The sequence below is a fragment of the Archocentrus centrarchus genome, chromosome 6 (assembly GCF_007364275.1).
Source record: "Archocentrus centrarchus isolate MPI-CPG fArcCen1 chromosome 6, fArcCen1, whole genome shotgun sequence".
Classification (NCBI taxonomy): domain Eukaryota; kingdom Metazoa; phylum Chordata; class Actinopteri; order Cichliformes; family Cichlidae; genus Archocentrus; species Archocentrus centrarchus.
In genome coordinates this window covers 14,349,402-14,363,702 of record NC_044351.1, presented here as the reverse complement: position 1 = coordinate 14,363,702, position 14,301 = coordinate 14,349,402, and the positions used below count along the sequence as shown (strand labels likewise).

At 39.3% G+C, this 14,301-nt stretch overlaps 1 protein-coding gene across 1 annotated transcript in view; it reads right to left on the bottom strand.

The window, feature by feature from the left end:
- The window catches only part of nell2a (neural EGFL like 2a), a 75,811-nt gene that overhangs the window by 42,691 nt on the left and 18,819 nt on the right, over nucleotides 1–14,301 (bottom strand). The window contains 4 exon segments of the mRNA XM_030732290.1: nucleotides 7,417–7,545; nucleotides 8,058–8,163; nucleotides 9,656–9,747; nucleotides 13,661–13,763. Of these exon segments, the coding sequence (XP_030588150.1) occupies nucleotides 7,417–7,545; nucleotides 8,058–8,163; nucleotides 9,656–9,747; nucleotides 13,661–13,763 (430 nt within the window).

The window sequence follows — 14,301 nt, the reverse complement described above, 5'->3', positions numbered from 1 at the left end:
CCATCAATGATACATCTTCAGTGTTCTGGCTGAAGGAAGGTGGTTCCCATCCAAGATTTTACGGTACACGGCCCTGTCCATTGGGGTGAAGTCATCCTGTATCTCTAGCAGAAAAACAGCGCCAAAGCATAATGTTTCCACCTTTGTGCTTGACTGTGGGGATGGTGTTCTTTGGCACATACTCAGCATTTCTCTTCCTCCAAACACGGTGGGCCGACTTAATGCCAAAGAGCTCGATGTTGGTTTCATGTGACTACAGCACTTTCTACCAAGACTTCTCTGAATCATTTAGATGTTCACTGGCAAACTTACGATGGACCTGTACATGTGCCATCTTAACCACGGGGACCTTGCAGGCACTCCATTATGATGTAGTGTGTAACCAGTGGTGTTCTTGATGACATCCTCTAAGATCTTGTATGGAGCTCCAGAGTGAAGGCAGTTGATAGTCAATTTATATTTCTTCCATTTCCAAACTCAAGTTTGGAAATGGAAGCCAAGCTTCTTGCTGATGGTCTTGTAGCCGATTCCAGCCTTGTTCAGGTCTACAATTTTGTCCCTTTGACAGCTCTTTGGTCTTGCCCACAGTGGTGGAGAGGTTGGAATGGAAGAAACTGATTCTGTGGACAGGTGTGCTTTATACACATAACACGTTAAGATCAGGAGTATCTGTTTTCCTGTTTAATTACAATTGTAATCAATATGTAATTTGTGGTTACATGGTCATTTCCATATGCTGTATTCTGTGTGCATTTAAGAACCAGTTTGCACAAGTACCAAATATAAGGTATTCAAATGTTATTTTTCAACACAAGACCACCATTGTTTCTCTTGTTTTGTTTTCATAGGTGTAAGGTTTCCTTTTTCTTAGCGTCAAAAAATCCATTATGAGAAGAAACCAAATAGCAAAGGGACCAAGCCCACATGTATGGGCTGTGAACCTGAAGCCTGGCTTATATATATCTACATCATTACTTCATAGCTAGATACATTTAGTGTTGGTGTTTTACTTTTAATTTGGATGAAATGACCCCTTAATGTTCATGCAGCTATCTAACTTCTTCTATTAAATACTGGAGGTGATTTTGTCTAAATGTGGTTCGTTAAATCATCATTAATTCAATAATATGGCTGTTTCTGCATGTAAAGTGAGTTAGAAAAATGCCACAATCCACGATATGGTACGCATCAGAGGCCCATTCCATACTTGTCTTTTTCCATTCTTCATTTAACAGAATATCATTTTGTGTTTCACATTTCCCATATGATTGCAACAAAAAAATATTCAAACAGCTCTTATTTTTGAACAATTCTGACAGTGAATTTCTAAAGTAGGGCATTTCAAAACCAGACAACAATGGGAGATGTCTCTCTGCCTGCACTCCTCTACAATGCTGAGATGAATAATGGTATTATCTCAACACGCTGAACTATACTGATTGTTCAATTTAGAGACAATCACACAGTCTGTCACTTCTCCACTGCTCGCCCCTCTGTCTAATTCTGTCCTAAACACACGCACGCATGTAGCAAAATAGGCCTTCAGCCTGACTGCGCTGTAAGAATAGAACGGAGAGAAAACTGGGCTCTTTTTCTGTTGGGGAACTCGGCACTCAAACACACACACACACACACACACACACACACACACACACACACACACACACACACGCAACTTCAACACACCCACACAGACTTACACAAAGGCAGGACTAGTATCCCCCTGAGTTTTCCCTACTGCTGTTTCTATGAAAAATTTACACAGAAGTGATCTCATCGGCTATTTTGAGAGCATCTCTGACCCAGGAATGTTTTAAAGAGCTAGTATCTGCCTCTGCTTTTAGTAATCTCCGTCGTTATGTTTGGCATAAAGCAAAAATATGTGTGTGTATACCTAAGGCCTCTGTTAAGTCGTGTGCCCGTGTTTTTTAATCTCCCTGCTTTGTTCAGTACACTGATTGGCTCTAAGTTGGACTCATAATCCTTCTTATGAGTGTTACTGTACTGAACCTCACTTACAATTGAAAGCAGGTGGTTTCATTCATCTTTCTTTACATCTCATTGCAGCCACAAACTAGGGTATCTACTGCATTGCACATACACTAATATTCTTTTGTTGAACTGAGCATCATCAATGCTTTAGCAAGACTTACTTTCTACACAAGACCACACACACACACACACACACACACACACACACACACACACACACACACACACACAATCATACAGTGTGCACAGAGACAGATGAAAAAAAAAATCAATTGCTTTCAAGAGAACTCCATCATCAAATTGAGTCAATTTCAGGTTTCTCTGTGCAGTCTTTGATGCAAAAGCTAACCACAAACACAGCCATCCAATTTAATAGCAAGAGTCAGCCTGCTCTCGAGAAGAATAGAGATGAATAGTTGGGACCTGAAGTGTTGATGTTTGAGGCACAAGTCTGTCTGCTTGTACTCACTTTTACACTGGTAATGACATGGGTGACTACATCCTTATTTCTACAAGAATGACCTGCTGAAAATGTTCAAGGAGCTTTTGTGATAAACTTGTGATAACAAAAGAGCAAAAGGAACCAAGCTGAAAATTTTAACATGTTTTTAAGAGTCTTGAAGTTCACTCTACTAAAGTACAATAGCTATTTCAGCTTAAATGACACTGTTACGTCAAATACCCTAATGGATCTATTTCTAGAAAAATATTAGGATATGTCTTGGAATTTTATTTTTCATTACTGTTCATCTTTTTTAGGGAAGATATACATTTTTTGTTTATTTTATGTGCACGAGAGTGTGTGCATGTATGATTGGTAACAGTTTTTTTTTTTATGAGAGACACAAAATTTTGTTGTGACCATGCAATGACAACAAAGATATTAATCCATTCAGTTACTGCATCTGTTGTGTATTTAGCTAGCAGCAGTACTATTGAGTCAAGGTAAATTGTTGTTGGGTGTCTCATGGACTTGAACTGTAAATGTATGTTTCCCAGATTTATTCATGCATATTAATGTATTGTACAATTTAATGTTGTTCTTTCACACTTTGTTTCACTCTCACAGGCTTTAAAAGTAAGGATACACTGTGTCAGATATGTGACCCGTATAGGCTAATTTTGGGGCCAATAACATATGAATCAGTGCACTGTATTGTGTGTCATTTTCAAGAGATTGCTTATATGTTTTGAGTGCTCTTATTGAGTGCTCATCACTGGTAGCCAATAAGAGCTCATTTTTATTTTGCTCTCCCTTGTTGCTAAGAGCATCCTGTGAACCCAGAAATGACCCGCAATACAATGCACTGAGTCATATGTTATTGGCCTAAGAATTAGCCTTGGTGACTTCTGACTCATTTTGCCAGATCAGATCACATATTTGGATGGGACTGATTTTTGGAAATGCTAGGCTGGGTATCAGTGACAATGGGGGTGATCTATTCAATTAGATTTTGTTCTGTGTTTATAACTCACTACATTAGCACTGGTGTACTGGTTGCCATGGTATGTTAGGAGACCTACAGTAACATACCGTCAAGGAAGCTAACAGGAAAGGGTTAGGATCAGTTATCCAGGTCATTGCAGTCTTAAATGCTCAAACTGAAGGGAGCCAGGCTTCTCTTTCGTCATCAACTTATTTCCCTCTCATCTGAGAGGGTTCTTCAGTTCTAAAAGCTGATGGGGAGTACCAGGTATTTAATCCCCAGTGGGGTTCTCACTAGAGCCGGTCCTAAGAGTCATTGACCCACCCTGTCATCACGTGCGTGCTTAAGGTCACATGAGCCACGGTGTGAATTCTTTGAGACAAAGACTCACAGGACCACCTCCAAGGTGACAGCCCCATTGGGGGTTAAATACCTGATACTTCCCATCAGCTTTTAGAAGTGAAGAAGACCGAAATATGTTCATGAACCTAAAAAAGGAGCCCAGTTTCTTTCAATTCAAACTCTCACGACAGTCAGCAGAGATACTTCATGCCCATAACACTAACAGATTTGTGTGTTTGCAAGAGTTTTTTTTTTTTTGCTTTTATAATAACTTCACTTCTGCTGTCTCACATGAGCACAATACTTATTTGTAAATCACGGTCCCATTTGGAGTAAAATAGCCAATAAAGAAGGATTGTGGCATTTCACTACCATATCATTGTGCAGTATCCGATATTTATCAGCCAGATCCACCCCTGACTTGGAAAGAGAGAGAGAGAAAGAGAGAGAGAGAAAGAGAGAGAGAGAGAGATGGAGGTCACCAAAAAAAGCTCCACACGAGGCTTCAAAATGGGGCTTAAAAGAAAGTTTATCCATGAGGCATAATTAAACTAATTTAACCAGCAGTTTAAATTCAGTTCACTTCTTATTGTGTGCTGATTCATTTGTTTCAGTCTGACTCATATAGACAATCTAAAGGTTATCTTACTGATGTATTACCTACAGTATATGCAAAATTTTCAAGTTAAGGTGTAACATTTTAAATTCCTTTATCCTGTTGGGAAGTTGCACAATGCATCATATTCTATAACTGATGTTCAGAAAGTAAGAAGAACATCTGAAATACAGTGGAATATATTATACAAAGTAAGTTTAAACAAACTCATTTAGAAATCATTTAAAAAACAAACGAGTTAGCACTGTGCTAAATTATTTCTGGTGCATGTTTTTTTACACTTACTTTATGTGACACCTACTCCAGCACTGCGCTAAAGAAGTGCTGGAGCTGATGTTAATTACTGTCCACCACTGTCTGAATGTTGTTTTCAAGGGCATCATGGTTATACACTGCTATTTGATTACAACCTGCAACCCACAGCATTACTCCCCATTAACTTAAGTCAGATAGTATCTGTAATTATGCAGATTCCCTCCGACTAATTACCTGGACAACTGCTCATATCAGTAAATTAATGTGAGATCCGCTGAAGCTGTGAACTACTACTCCTCCATCATTTAGCACCCTGGTTACAATTTAAAAAAAAAAAAGCTTCTTGAGTGACACTTGTTGATTACAGAGAGTGTGATGACTGCAGGCATGAACTCACTAACTGATGCTCTAAAACTGCACAGACACAATGAAAAAGAAAGATCAAGAAAGCTGAACACTAACAGGTCAGCTGTCGGGGTCAAAAGCAGAAGACACCATGTTTGATCATTAATACCAGAGATACGCAGGGGTAGCAGTTGTTACATGATATTTACTACATTTTTTATTACAGGATAACTTGGGAGATGATAAAGTTATCATTTTTTAATCATGCATCTTGTAAAATTCCACCAAGATGTCAGATGAGAAATTCAGCTGAAGCACCATCAGTTTCTTGTGTGAACGTTTGAACTCTGCGAGGAGGTTTTTCATAGCTTCACCATCAACGTAAAATGATCTGCTCAATGAGGTGGAGACAGTGCTTTTCAATCGGGCAATTTGAAAGTGCGGGGTACTCAGACGACAATAAAGGAAAACACTGTTTCTTTGTGTAAAGGAGCAGTGCTGGTATAATTAATCCCATTGTGTTGGACTTAAAAGCGCAGGACAGTTGCAGACATGTGAAGCTTTGCAGGCATTTAGTAATAAATGCCCTCAGTGATGATAGATCTCATGGCCAACGGAGTGACCCAAGATATATGCAAACATACAAACTGTAAGCATGTTTTTATATCACAAATTAATCTACTGACTAAGAAGACAAACACAAGACTCTCAAATTGTCTTGTGAAAAGCAGTTATTGTTGTTGTGGACACAGATAATGAGAGGATTACACTTTCCCATCACAACAGGATTATGTGAAAAAAAAAAAGCCTGAAGTCAAGGGGGTTTATGGGAATTTAAGGAAATGCTTGCATTCTTTTGCAAATTTGCTTGTATGTGTTTCCATTTTTTAGGTAAAACCCTGTTTTTAAGAAAATAGGAGGGTATATAACATTTAAACAGAATGCAACAATTTGCAAATTATTCAACTCCTATATGTGATCAGTAACACAACAAAAACAATATTGCTGTAGTTCTGAAAGTGAAATGTTTTTACATTAATGCTTTACAGCTGCTCAACAGTTCAGGGCCTCCTTTGAAGGTTTTTTTTTTTTTCCAATAATGTGCCAAATATTTTCAAAGGGTGACCGTTCTGGACTGCAGGTAACCCAGTTTAACAATTTGAGTTGTTTTTACTCTGGAGCCGTGAAGTTTAAAGACATGCAGAATGTGGTTTGGCAGTGCCTTGCTGAAATAAGCAATGGCTTCCCTGAAAAAGAGATCATCTTGATGGCAGCACATGTTGCCCCAAAACCTACATCATCATTTGCATCAATGGCAAGTTACTCATATTTATTTACAGCTTCCAAACATATTTGGGGTACAGGGTGTGTGACCTTTTAAGTTGAATTCAGTCAAACTAGGAAACTTATAAACTAGTGTTTCTTAAAATAAAAACTACAAACATTTAGAAACACTGGCCTGATGTTTTGGATTTATAGTGCAGGATTATCTACCAAAAGCCTGAAGGCAAGTTTTGTAGAGTTCATTTTATAATGCTGCAGACTGAATAGCATAAACACTCTTTTGGAAGCTGGAAAATAAGCTGTCACAGCTGCACTGACTGTAAAATGACCTTTGCAGAAGTAAAAGAAAAAGCCTGGCTGTTATTGTGTTGGCATATCTAAAGGAAGGAAAGTAATTCACATAAAACATTATAAAAATGCTGTAATACTTGTGCAACACTGAACAAATCAATGAACATATAAAAAAAAGAAAAGAAGGGGAAAATAAGAGACATACATGCACTCCTTTGATCAACACACCCTCATTTTCCACCTCCTTGCATAACTAAAACTAATTAAAACTTGCCATGCCATCCCCAAAGCACAACTTTGTCACAAGACTTTTCGGTCTCCTGTAAGTCTCTTGGTCCCCTTACGTTTATGTGTCTGTGTGCATGAATGTTCCTCTCCACCCCTAAGCCACGGTGGTTGGCACCGCAGCACAATAACGTCTCACCATCTATATCAAACTCTGTCTTCTCTCAGTCTAACTCTAACCCTACCATCACGCCTAGTGTTAGCTACACTCTCAGGCCCACTCCTTTCAAGTCCCGTTTCTCATGTTCTTCCTGGTGCTAACTCTCCTTGTTTTGCAGATCATTCTTCATTTGACAGCCTACAGTCAGTCTCTCTACCATGCATTCTACTCCCCACTGGCTCTTCACCTGACAGAGCACTCTCCACCTCCCACCCCCCTTTACACTGTTAACCCTGACCAGCCTTTCTTCAGTCCACCATCTCTAAGTCCTCTCCCACTCACTCACCATATGCTCTTCAAGTTTTCTGTTTTTCAATAAATCTTTAAATCCTTGCCCTTTTTGAGGGGGGGGGGGCTGCTTTTGAGACCAGCTAGTTGCTAAACTTTAACACAGACTGTTATTCAGAACCATACTATACCTTCACAGTAGGCATTATCATCTCGCAGTGGGCGGAAGCCATCCTTACAAACACAGCAGTCTCCTGCCTCCAGGTTCACACAGTCAGAGTTCTCCATGCAGCCATGGCCCTCTGAACAGAAGTCATGACCTGCGGGAGGTACGGAGAGGAAAAGGGTGAGACTCAGAGGAGAGAAAAGGAGAGGAGTGATGGAGGCATACAGAGCCAGTCGAAAGCTTCACACCTTTTTTTCCCACAGTATCTAACTGTGGTGTTTTCACTGGCATATTAGGGAAATATACTAATGTGCTATGAATTCTCTGCATCTGACGTCACAGAGGAAAATCTGTTGGAATATGCTGCACTATGAACGAGTAGGTAAGACTTTAAAGGCCATACTTATTTTTTTATAAATCACATAGACTTTTTAACTGCTACCTTTTTTTAAATGAAGGAAATCGTACTTTCTCACAGAGCAGTACAAAACAACAACCTAATCACCATGCAGAGAGAGTTTGTTTGCCAAAGATATTGCAACAAATGTCAACACAATGCTGGTTTAATGTCATGCTGAATGACCTGAAATCAAATGTACAACTCAAACAATTAGCATACAAACATACTCTAAAAGAGTGAAGCATAAGATGATGCAGACTCAATACCTCTGCAGACTTTACAGCATCTGCCACTCAAAGCAATCTGCTCCGACTCCGGACATTTGAGTTCGGGACAAGGCTCGCTGGGGACCACTCGATGCATGGTCCTGTCCTGTGAAGAGCAGAGACAAAATCCTTGTCAGCAGCTTCTTAGGTGAACTCTGCCCCCTTCATTTGCTAAGGGCCCAGAGGTAATTACGAAGGTAATTATTCATTCATTGTGTTTCCTCTTTCATGGTCCCAGTCTCCCTCCTCCCTCTGCGTTCATTATAAGCCAATTACTCATTGGTCAATCACAGTTTTTTTTTTACTTGAGGACAGGGAAAACATTCTCTTCTTCTCCCTTCCTGTTATCCTCAGCAATTTACATCAGGATTTATGATGCATCGTTATTATACTAACAGTGAATCAATCTTCTGGATTATCCCTGCATGTGCGTTTAGTCAGAGTGTAAAACCTGATTATGAGGTTCCTTTTCCCTGCATGTCTTTGGCAGGCCCATCTGATGATCTCATCCATGTACCACTAACTGATGCCCTTTTAGAATCCAGATTGGCGCAGAGAGTTCGAGAAAAACAACAGACCTCATCTATTAATTTCTAGTGGACAATTTACTGCTTAAAGATAACCTTAAATTTAAAATCTAAAAGGGTGTCTCTATGATATGCCATGATCTTGGCTCATACACAGGGTAATATTCTGGAACAAACTTCCCCCAAAACTCCCCAAACAACTTTCTAAACAAGGTTTGCTATCTACTTCTTGCCACCCACTACCCAAAAACTTGCACCCCCCATCCCACCCGCCTCCCATGCAGCCAGCAGGCAGACAGAAGATCAGAGACGTGACAAGCAGCTGTCAGGGGAAGCCTGCAGAAATCTGCAGCAGTGGGCTGACTGACAGCACTTCTTTGATCTGCCTGTGACTGCCAGTCAGTTAACTGGGACTACAGATGGGCCAGGTGTGGGCAAGCAAGCCAGACAGCTGTCTGAAACTGCAGATTCTAATGGAGCTTTGCAGAATTCATGGAGGAGCTGGATGATATGATAGAGCTGGGTGATTAAAAACTTCAAATCATTTCTCTGTGATTGATTGGGCCTGCCTGGAATAATGTCATCAAGTGAATTACTCCCGAAAGTGAGCAACCTACCCATCTGGTACACCAGGCAGACAAAAGCAAATACTTTGAATAATTGGGGAATTAATCTAATTTGGGACCACTGTGGTATCTGATGATTGGTACTGAAGAATAGATGTGGCATTCTCTGACTGACAGGTGAACCGCTTTGGCCTCCAAATGTAAAATTGAGCAGCAGGATTCAGCCATTTTTTTAGGACGGCGACAAGTCAGATCAATGAAATTGAGTTAAAGTGGTCAAACTCAGAAGCTGGCTCAATGTATCGTGCCACAGTGGGTCACCGGATAAGTATTTAGTGAGCTGTCATGCACTGCAACATGGAAATCGGGAGCCCTAAAGCGCTCAGTTCCATGAGTTAATGGTTGGTCTCTCTCTGAAGAGAAGTTTGATAAAAATCCTTTTGAATAAAAATGGTTGTGTTTGTGCGTGTGTGCGTGTGTGCGTGCGTGCGTTGACATGACTCACCTTGCATTGAAACAGCAAGCACCTGCCAGAGGAGTCGCGTACAGCTTTCTGATCTCCTTCCACCAATTCTCTTCCACCAAATAAGCAGATAGCTGTTATCAGACACAGTATACATATAAATAAATAATACATAAATGAAAAGCAAATAAATAGCACGATAAACACATATTAAATAAGCATACACAAAATAAACAGTGCTCTCTTAAAATCTGCATTTATTTAGTATCACATTCAGGATGATAATCCTACTTCTCTTTTTTTTAATGGCTGTGACCTATTTTTAATGAATTAATGCAGGTCCAAAAAAAAAAGTGCTGGCATAAGACATTTAGATTCAGAAAACATTTAATAATCACCAAAGCACAGCAGAAATATTAGCTGAAATATATGTGAGCTGTAGGATTATATGTGAATATAAAAAAAAAAAATACAATACAATATAATATAACAGAAAAATGCAACAAAGAACTAGCAGTTGTCGGGTTTGGAGAGGGAAGGATGCAAACAATGATTCCTTTTCCTTTCCCCACAGTTAACAATTCAGTACTTACTGTATGCTGGTTGAGTTTAAACAGCTATTGGTTAGGTAAAGCAGACAGGCTTACATTGCTTGCAGATAAAGTCTCTATGGAGAGCAAAGCAGGGATTGCACTTGCTCAAATGTGGTGTTATTGTAATCTACCGCACTTTGAAAACAATGCAACTTTTTATTAGCTTTTTTAAAAAAATGTATCTCCATTTGTAAACTCTGACTCCAGGACAGAATAGGAAGCCTTGGCCTGGATATGTGCTGCATACAGTGCAAATATAAAATGTTTTCCCCCAGAGGTTCAAGCCAGGAGACACACCTTTGGGTTCCCAGATTGGCTCTTAATGTCTTAATGACTTTAACTACCAACAATTCAAAACAAAGAAAAGCAAAACATCTATAATTCATCCTTCATTCATAACCTCATTAATCAGAAAATAATGATTTTCATTATGAATTTTCATGATTGTTCTTTATTTGTAAACTGATTGATCACTAAATCCTTACATAGAATCTGTTGGTCAAAAATGTTCTCTTCCCATATATTTATTCTCTGACACAGCGGAAAAGCTGCAAAAGCATCCTAGTAATCCAAATGTCACAAGATTTGTTATGATGTGGGAAACTAATTAAAAGAGCCAAATAATCTGTTACAATATCATCCAAATTAGGGGTAACCAGTTTTTCACCCCAGGATGAGCAGATGCTACATTCTGGATTGGGGCTTCTAAACGGCCTGAAAAGATTTAGGATCTGCATGTCCTTTGAAGAATTCAGACATGAATTTAATCTGAGGTTGAATGGTTTTTAATTTCTAGTTTTGTAAAAGTACACAACTAATTTAGTAGACCTCCACAACGAGCTGCTGATCCGCTTGCATGCTGTTCATCAGAGAGCTCACAATTTAAGCTACATGCAAAGAATAAAAATCTAATAACTGAAATCTCGGCAGAGGATTGGAAATCGGGATGTGATGCAGGTGGTGAAAAATACAAGAAATGGTCAAAAAAATAATAATCATACACATAAACTAAATACACAGATGCTATTTTCTCTTGACTGGAAGTGCAGAAAGATTAAAATATTTTGGAAAGCGGTCAGAGTGACATGTGAGAAAAACATCTCAAAAGAAATTCCACAAGCCTGAAGATCATTTCTACTCGGTTTATATCCAGACAAACATAATTACTATAAAAAGGAATAAACATTACGAACCTCGGTTTTTAGATGCCAAACGCTAACAGCATTGTTTGAGAAAAAGACCAAATGTTACACAGTGAAAAAGCCTAATGATGAGCGTCCACTTGAAAGAATAACACATAAATTGAAGGACAAATAATGAGTGTTAGAAACTGTTTGGGGAACTTTTTTGAACCTTGTAGGTGATGTGGATCAAACAGGACGTTAATCTGAATCACTGCTTGATGTAAACTGTGCGGGTTTTTGTTCTGTTCTTGTTTTGTTTGCTGCGTTCTTTGTTTTTTTTAAAAATATCATCATATATATTTTTGTATCATACTGCTCCCTCGTAATTGTTGTAACTACTGAACCCAAATCTGTGTCTCCACTCAGCTGTGACCATAAACACTAGTGAGATGTCAAGAGTTATTTAACAGTGCTGTTTAACGTGCATCACACAATCTGTCCTTATTATTTACACTTTTTTGCGAGACTTTTTTTAAAGGCCTCAGGTGAATAGAGTTGAAGCAAATCAAGCGTGCCAAACTCAATTAAGTAACAACGGAAGAAGTGATGGCATAATTAATATGCAGAGAGAGAAAGTACTCCTCAGTGCTGCACTGAGGAGAAGCCATTTCATTTTGGGGCGTGTGTGTGTGTGTGTGTGTGGGGGGGGGGGGGGGGGGGGTTGTAATCACATGGGCAGAAAGTGCATGTTTGATGAACAGTTGGGGTCAGACAGATTTAGTCTGATACAAGGGGGAGAAATGATTGACACCAGAGGTCAGGCCCTATCACAAAACAGTGTATCATGAAAGCGAAGGACTTCTGAAACAGCCATTTGGCGTTCTACTTGACAGACAATCACACAAAAAACAGAGACTCAGAACTCCTCCCTGTAAGGCCTTGTGCTGTGAGATAAGGCTTTAATTTGGAGAGCAAATCATGTCTTTATAGCAAGGAAACTTGTGGTACACTTCTCTCCAAACCCAGAGCATGTGTAATTAGCTGTGTGTTTGTCTACCTCATTGACATAAGTGAGAATTGGGATATTGAATTTAAAGCCATTACTTGCTACGTGTTTATATTTGTATAACACGGCAGCAGATTTAGTCACGCTCAGGGCCCCTGCGTATCAGCCCTGGTCTATGGTTCACTAGAAAAAGATGCTGACACAAGATGATTAGGATCCCAGACTAATTGTTTCTTCCTGATAGAGAGCAAATCTTGTCTATTATTTGCTTTTGCAGCATTTTCACTGTGTCATTTGCTTACAAGCAAGACAGGAAGAAGGATGGCAGAAGGATGCGTGGGAGTTTGTGATGGAAAAGCTCTCAAATGAAGTCAGCTTGCACAAGATGTGGAGTCAAATCTGCTAAGAAATACTATATACTCATAAAGTCTGGTACACTTTTCTATCACTCATATGGTGTGTAACCTTCAATACATCTCAGGTGAGAACACCAGTTATTGAAAACACTCAGACGTGTTAAGGTAATAAATTCCTCTACTTAATGCATATGCTAGACTGTGTTCTATAAGTTGGCAGGCAGTTCTTTTTGCCTCTAAAAAGAAAATATATCACATCTGTTAAAGTTTCATTTGGGATACTATCAGTGGCATGTAAAAAAAAAGATAATACCCACTGAAATCCATTTTTATTGAGAGGGGAATTGAGAGAATATGAGATGCAGAGTGCTGCGGTGAAGAGGCTAATAAGAGTTCATTGCTTAGCTCAAAGTCTTTTAGAAAAAAAACAAAAAAAAAAACAACAGATGCTCTATGTAGCAATGTGATGAAACAGAATTATTTATCCAGCCAGAACACATCAGTGTTCAAAAGTTAATAAATGGACATTTATGAAGACACTATTGCCAGTGTGAGTATGAGCATCATTTTAGACCCTTAACATTCCCTTCCTCTTCAATTTTCTCACAGCCTCAACATGCCATGCCATAAATAGGAACTAGTTTACATCACATGCAGTGATACCAGATTTATTGGCTCAAGTCTGTGTGACTGGTGGCCATCTGTGTTTTGAAAGCCAGCTAGTGAATAATTGATTGGTCCATGTATATGCAAAAAGGATGGACTCATCTCAAGAGACATGTTAGGAGGTAGCTTAGCAACACAGCAGAGCCCTGGTCAATTGTCAGGCAGCCCTTGTGGAGGCGTTATATGTGCTCTAAATCTGGTGATGGAGGTTGTTTTGCTGTTATGTGTGCGCGTTTGTGCGCAATTGTGTCCATGATTGTGTGAGTGTAGGAGGGTGCTGAGGTTAAGGGTACTTCACTCACGCTGGCACTCCTTGCAGCAGGCACCCTTTACGTAGGCAGGCGCTGTGCCCGCCGGGCACTGAGGGGGAGGGCAGGAGATGGCCTCACACTGCACTGTGCCATTCTGGTAGAGAGAAGCACAACACTTTGTTTAAAGAGTAACTACTAGAACTCAAGTGATACTGGATGTTTGATGCTTGAACTGATAGATATTAGTTCAGTATCAAGAATGCTAAGAACCGACAATATTTGTATTGATAACGTTTTTCTTAAGACACTAACATTTTTGAAAATAATCACTTAAATTAGGTAAATAGCAAATTGTGACTAAGATGTCTAATGAACAGAACTTTATAAAATTGAAAAATAATATAGCCCGACCAATATCAGATGTTTAAGACCGATACCAACACTGATATTTCAAAGTCTGATATATTGTCCAATAATTTTTCTTTCAGACACATGAAACACAAATAGATAAGTGCTATTATAAGTGCCTATACTGATATAGCAGCTGATATATTGGCAGGGTCAATATATCAGTCGGACTCTAGTAAAAAGATTGTTTCTGAACTTCAAACATATATTGGAATTTCTGTCAGACAGTTTTACAGTCCTTACTGTCCAGTATACACTGCTGTAGCTGAACACAAGGGTCCACT